This window comes from Ailuropoda melanoleuca, chromosome 7, assembly GCF_002007445.2.
Source record: "Ailuropoda melanoleuca isolate Jingjing chromosome 7, ASM200744v2, whole genome shotgun sequence".
Taxonomy (NCBI): Eukaryota; Metazoa; Chordata; class Mammalia; order Carnivora; family Ursidae; genus Ailuropoda; species Ailuropoda melanoleuca.
The window spans coordinates 48792828-48799576 of NC_048224.1; the positions used below are offsets into that span (position 1 = coordinate 48792828).

General features: G+C 38.5%; 1 protein-coding gene across 1 annotated transcript; it reads left to right on the forward strand.

Moving 5' to 3' along the window:
- The first annotated feature begins 335 nt into the window (after nucleotides 1-335).
- On the forward strand, nucleotides 336-1265 carry LOC100483309 (olfactory receptor 1L6-like). Its single transcript, XM_002930722.4, has one exon. The coding sequence runs from the start codon at nucleotides 336-338 to the stop codon at nucleotides 1263-1265; it is 930 nt and encodes a 309-aa protein (XP_002930768.1).
- The last annotated feature ends 5484 nt before the right edge of the window (nucleotides 1266-6749 follow it).

A 6749-nucleotide genomic window follows, 5' to 3' on the forward strand; every position in this document is an offset into this window, starting at 1 on the left:
GGATATATATCTGTCTTTTCTTCAGGGAGAAGTTAAGATCTTCTGATATCCATTTTTAGAAGCCAAACAGAGAAATCCTGGCCAAAACAGAATAGTCTGAGGAGGTAAATTTCATCATTTCTGCCTTCACGATGAAGAAATGAAAGTTCAGGAGGTGACTTTGTGCTCTGTGTAAATCAGTGACAGAGGCAGAATGGAAAGCCAGAAAGCTGTGACACCAAAATCCATACTCCCATCAACTATACCAGCCACTCATAGGAAGTTATAGCAACTGGAGACTCCAACCTAGGACACGTGCCTAAAATTCCTTTATATTTTCTACTTGCAGGATAACAATGTCAAGGGGAAACCAGAGTCACATCACTGAATTCCTCCTCCTGGGACTGACCAGTGACCCCAAAGAGCAGGGGTGGCTCTTTGCCAGCTTCCTCGTCATGTATCTGGTCAACGTGGCTGGCAACTCACTCATCATTGCAGCCATCTGGGGGGATGCCCACCTCCATACTCCCATGTACTTCTTCCTCTCCAACCTATCTTTTGTGGACATCTGCTTTACAAATGTCATTGTGCCAAGGATGCTAGCAAACATGTTGAGCAAGAACAAGAAGGTTCCCTTTGCCCAGTGTCTCACACAGATGTATTTCTTTGTGACCTGTGCAATCACTGACAGCTTCCTCCTGGCTGCCATGGCTATTGACCGCTACATGGCCATCTGTAACCCGCTGCATTACACCACAACCATGAGCCCCCGGCGCTGTCTCCTGCTGGTGATGGCATCCTGGGTGCTGTCCCACCTCCACTCACTCACCCACACGATTCTCATGGCCCGCCTAACCTTCTGTGGGCCCAACGTCATCCACCACTTTTTCTGTGACGTCCAGCCACTGCTGACACTCTCCTGCTCTGACACCTCCATCAATGAGCTTTTGGCCTTCACAGAGGGCTCCTTTGTGATCATGAGTCCCTTCATCTTGATCATTGTCTCTTATGTTTTTATCACCCGTGCTGTTCTGAGGGTCCCTTCCAGGGGAGGCAGGTACAAGGTCTTCTCCACCTGTGGATCCCACCTCACGGTTGTGGCACTATTCTATGGGACTGCCATTTCTGTGTACATTCGCCCTTCATCCACCTACTCAGTGACAAAGGACCGTGTGGTCACTGTTATTTATACAGTGGTAATCCCCATGCTGAACCCTTTTATCTACAGTCTTAGAAACAAGGACATGAAACGAGCCTTGGGAAAGCTGACTAGGAGAAAAGAATAGAATACGAATATTCAGCTCCCTCTAGGAGTTTACTCATTGATCCAATAATTAAAGGTTAAGCACCTATGACCTGTAGGTACTACGTTTAATTCTGTGAGAAAGCAAAATAAATCATCACTTCTGTCCTCAAAAATACTTATAGTCTAGTTATCAGAAAGGAAAAGACTGCCAACAGCTTACTGTAATCAGAATTTGACTTTCTTTTTCATAAAATTAAATATAATAATGATAAATATCTTAATAGATTATAAAATAATTCCCCAACTCCTCCCTCTTCTTTTATCTATTCCTTTTTATAATCTCTAGTTCATGAATCTTATGTAAATTACCAGTGTAAGCCAATATGTTTAGCCATAAAAAAATAAGGAAGAAATGCTTCTCAATGTGTATTTTCAATGGTTTAGTCATATGGTTTAATGTTCCTACCAAATAAGTCATCAATTCTACACATGGTTCCCTTGGACCTGCACAGATTTGCTTAGTAAAATACAATACAAATATAAATATAATAAAGCTCTAACCACTCTATAGCCGTTTACTTCATGGTCTAAGGGGGTAATGGACTAACCTGGAGTGGTAAAAAAGCTCTAGAATTCTAAGTCAAGAAACCCTAAATTAGGTCACAACTTGGCCTTCCCAGTTTTGTAAAGAAGGTTATCACTCTAAGTCTCATTTCCTTCAATGACAAAATAGGCATCTGTGTGGAGTCGATCCTAGAAAGGGGAGTCAGATACAAAAATGGGTGATGAGAGTATCCTCAAGGAGGGGTGATTTGGTGTGTCCTGAATCCAAGTAGCGTGAAGAGGGCAAACCTGTTGGGAGCCTAGCTTTTGAAGATGCAGTGGATTCCAGGATTGGAACAGAGAAAGAATAAGATGATCCTGGAACATCTTGTGATTGAATGCAAGAAAGTGCCTGGAAAATGGTGGGAACATATCAAAAGGACATAGAAGCAATAAATTATAACTCACTGAATAAAGTAAGAAACATGAGTCCATACCAATACAGGTAAATGAACAGATGGGAAGAATTTTGATGAGGAATGGGATAGTTAGATCATTTCATAAAATATTTGTTGCTAAGAGGAAAAGTAACTTCACAAAGAAGTCTGTCAGAGGCCACTTTAATCAAGTAATCAAAATGAACATCAACATTAATGGGACAATTCAAAATCACGTACCACCTGATAAAATGCAAAGAGGAGAATAAAATATCACTTCTATGATATTCCTGCCAAACATGGATAGCCTGAACCTAGTCATGAAGAAGAAAAAATAAACCAGATTGAGGGACATTCTAGAAAACAAGTGCCCCATAATATTCAAAGATGTCAAGTGTATGAAAGTCAACGAAAGTTGGCGGGATTATGCCAGACCGAGGGAAACAAGTTAAATGTAATACAGGATTCTGAACTGGATATTTTTATTATTCCTTTTGCTATGAAGACATTATGGGGACAAGCAGTGAAACCTGATGTGGTAGATATGGTAATATATTAATGTTAATTTCCTGATTTCCTGATTTTAATGGTTTTATTGTGGTTACAGAGGAGAAAGTCTTTGTAGGAAATACATACTAAGGAAGGGAGATATGTCACCAGACTGTTAGCTTAATCTTAAATGTTTTGTGTCATAATTGCATTTTTCTGTAATTCTGAGATTGTTTCAAAATTTTAAACAATACTTTAATCCACTAAAGATCTTCAATGTCACAAGAATGTCAAACCTAGTGACCATTTCTGAAGAAAATGAAATATTGAGATACATATTATCATTGTCATAAAAATTTATTTCCATGAAATAAAGATGTGGTAAATATTTTACAGCAAATTATTGTATCCTATCAATTTTGCATAGTAATAAAACTTTCAGTTATTTTAAGTTCAATCATTTTATTCATTTACATAGTGTGTTGGATTGACTTATCAACTTTCCAAGGACTCTAGAACTATATTTCCCAGAATTCCCTTCTCTCTATGGTTCTGGGATAAAGTTTGCCAATAAAGGAGGTTGTATGATATTTGGAACACAGAAGTGAAGTGGAAGGCACTGTTCCCTGGAACTGAATGCAGCTAAATGTGTGGACACACTAAGAATTTATAATAGCTCCTCAACAAACACATAAAACCACCTGCTTTGCAACTGCAGACTAAGACACTTGGTGGGAACTTATCAGAGATTCTCAAGAGTTATGGCATCTTTGAGACAAGCCTTTGAGAACCACCTGCTTTGTCAAAAACAAGACAACAGGCCCAAAATGGAGTCATTTATTCTAAGTCTTGTGTCACCAAACGGGGGTTAACTTAATTACGATTTTGGCTCTCCCAGAAATGGAATCTTACATCAGTCAACCAGGAATCACCTGATCAGCACTGGTTAGGTAATACACCAGAGAGATCCCTGCCATCCCCTAAAGGAAAGCAACTTTGCACTAACTGACCCACTTTTTACTTTTTTTTCTTCTCTTTCTTTTTTTTGAAAGAGAGTTGACACACAATGTAACATTAGTGTCACCTTTTTGTCTAGTGTAACTTCCTGGTTCCTGTTCCCTTCTGCCTATACAAGTCTTTCATCTTGTACAGCTCCTCAGAGCTTGTTTCTATCTGCTAGATTGAGTGCTGCCCAATCTGAATTGATTTTTGCTCAAATAAATTTAAAATTTTAATATGTCTCCACTTATTTTTATTTTTTTAAGTTTTTATTTAAATTATAGTTAGTAAAACAGGCTAAGCCACTCCGGAAATCAGTATGTAGATTCCTCAAAAAGTTAAAAACAGAACTATCCTATGATCCAGCAATTGTACTACTAGGTATTTATCCATAGAATATAAAAATACTAAGGCAAAGGGATACAGGCACCCTCGTGTTTATAGCGGCATTATCTACAATAGCCAAATCATGGAAACAGCCCACTTGTTCATCCACTGATGAATGGATAAATATATATATATTTATTATATATTACTCAGCCATCAAAAAGAATGAAATCTTGTCATTTGATATGACATGGATGGAGCTAGATAGTATAATGCTAAGTGAAATAATTTGGTCAGGGAAAGACAAATACCATACGATTTCACTCACGTCTCAGTTTATTTTTAACAGGTGCTTCCGGCCAAGATCTTCATGTCAGTTTCTTTTACCTCTAGCAAAAGCTTCTCTGACCTACATAGGGTCCTCTCATTTTTTCAACAATTCTGTAAGCCTCAAATTATATTTTACTTATTATATCAGGAACACTGAGTTCCATGTTTTGATACACATTTGATACAATTTTTAGTACCAAAGATGGCACAAAAAAACCAGAAACTTAAATATGAGAATCTGGAATTGGTTATCCAATCTATTTAGATCTGAAGGTAATAATGACCTCCTTGGTAGTGGAAAATGGGACACAGTTAACCCATGGAGTCCATTAGCGCCACTGTTACAATCACTTGGGAGACCAAGCAGCCTTAGCAATAGAACATTATAATAGAAAGAAAGAGTATAAAAAGAGTGGAGTGGACTAACTGCTTCAGAATATAGCAGAGAACTTTGAGAAAGAATATGACAAGCTCAACATTTTATTTTTTTTTCAAAAGATTTTTTTTATTTTATTATTATATTATGTTAGTCACCATACAGTACATCCCCGGATTCCAATGCAAAGTTCGATGCTTCATTAGTTGCGTATAACACACAGTGTACCATGCAATATGTGCCCTCCTTACTACCCATCACCAGTCTATCCCATTCCCCCACCCCCCTCCCCTCTGAAGTCTTCAGTTTGCTTCTCATAGTCCATAGTCTCTCATGTTTCATTCCCCCTTCTGATTACCCCCCCTTTCTTTATCCCTTTCTTCCCCTACTGATCATCCTAGTTCTTATGTTCCCTAGGCGAGAGAAACCATATGATAATTGTCTTTCTCTGCTTGACTTATTTCACTTAGCATTATCTCCTCCAGTGCCGTCCATGTTGCAGCAAATGTTGAGAATTCGTTCTTTCTGATAGCTGAGTAATATTCCATTGTATATATGGACCACAGCTTCTTAATCCAGTCATCTGTTGAAGGGCATCTCGGCTCCTTCCATGATTTGGCTATTGTGGACAATGCAGCTATGAACATTGGGGTGCATATGGCCCTTCTCTTTACTACGTCTGTATATTTGGGGTAAACACCCAGTAGTGCGACGGCTGGGTCATAGGGTAGCTCAATTTTCAACTTTTTAAGGGACCTCCACACTGTTTTCCAGAGTGGCTGTACCAACTTGCATTCCCACCAACAATGTAGGAGGGATCCCCTTTCTCCACATCCTCTCCAACAATTGTTGTTTCTTGCCTTGTCTATCTTTGCCATTCTAACTGGCGTAAGGTGGTATCTCAGTGTGGTTTTGATTTGAATTTCCCTGATGGCTAATGATTTTGAACATTTTTTCATGTGTCTGTTAGCCATTTGTATGTCTTCATTGGAAAAGTGTCTGTTCATATCTTCTGCCCATTTTATGATTTGTTTATTTGTTTCTCGTGTATTGAGTTTGAGAAGTTCTTTGTAGATCTTGGATACCAGTCCTTTATCTGTGGTGTCCTTTGCAAATATATTCTCCCANGCTTCTGCACAGCCAAGGAAACAGTCAAAAAAACTAAGAGACAGCCCACGGAATGGGAGAATATATTTGCAAAGGACACCACAGATAAAGGACTGGTATCCAAGATCTACAAAGAACTTCTCAAACTCAATACACGAGAAACAAATAAACAAATCATAAAATGGGCAGNCAACATTTTATATTTCAAGCTCAAGACATGAGCAGAAAGCTAAAAGCTTTGATGATTTTCCTGATTAAAAAAAAATCCCTTCTTTCTTCTGTCACAGGATCAAGATTTATAAAAAGCAAACCCAGAATCTTACCCTGTAGGTGACTGGATTATAATGCAAATCAACAGGCTAGATGGGTGATGGGGATTAAAGAGGGCACTTATTGTGATGAGTACTGGGTGTTGTATGTAAGTGATGAATCACTAACGTCTACTCCAGAAACCAATTTTGCACTGTATGTTAACTAACAAAATTTAAATAAAAAGAAAAAAACACAAAAACAAACAAACAAAACAATGCAAATCAAATTTACAGCCTTGTCATTTATGTTAAAGTCAGGGCATTTCTTGGGAAAGAATGATTTCCTGAAAATTGGAATGGGAAAATTTTGGTCGATGGTGATGAATCGGAGTACTTGGAAGCCCCAAATGTCTGAGCCTCCTTTGCCACTTATACATAGTCTTTTCTCCTCTCTCTGGGGAAGTTATCTGCCCCTTGCCATAACAGGCTGGAATAATTCCTCCTGAGACAGTCCTCAAGGTAAGCATGGTTACTATACTGGTTAAGAGAGATCAAAAATCAGAATGCATATATGCCGATGACCTATAAAGTCATCAGCAGCAGCTAATTAATTATGGTGTCACTAGGACTAAAATAGATAGTAGCCCACTAAAGTCTTACCTGTT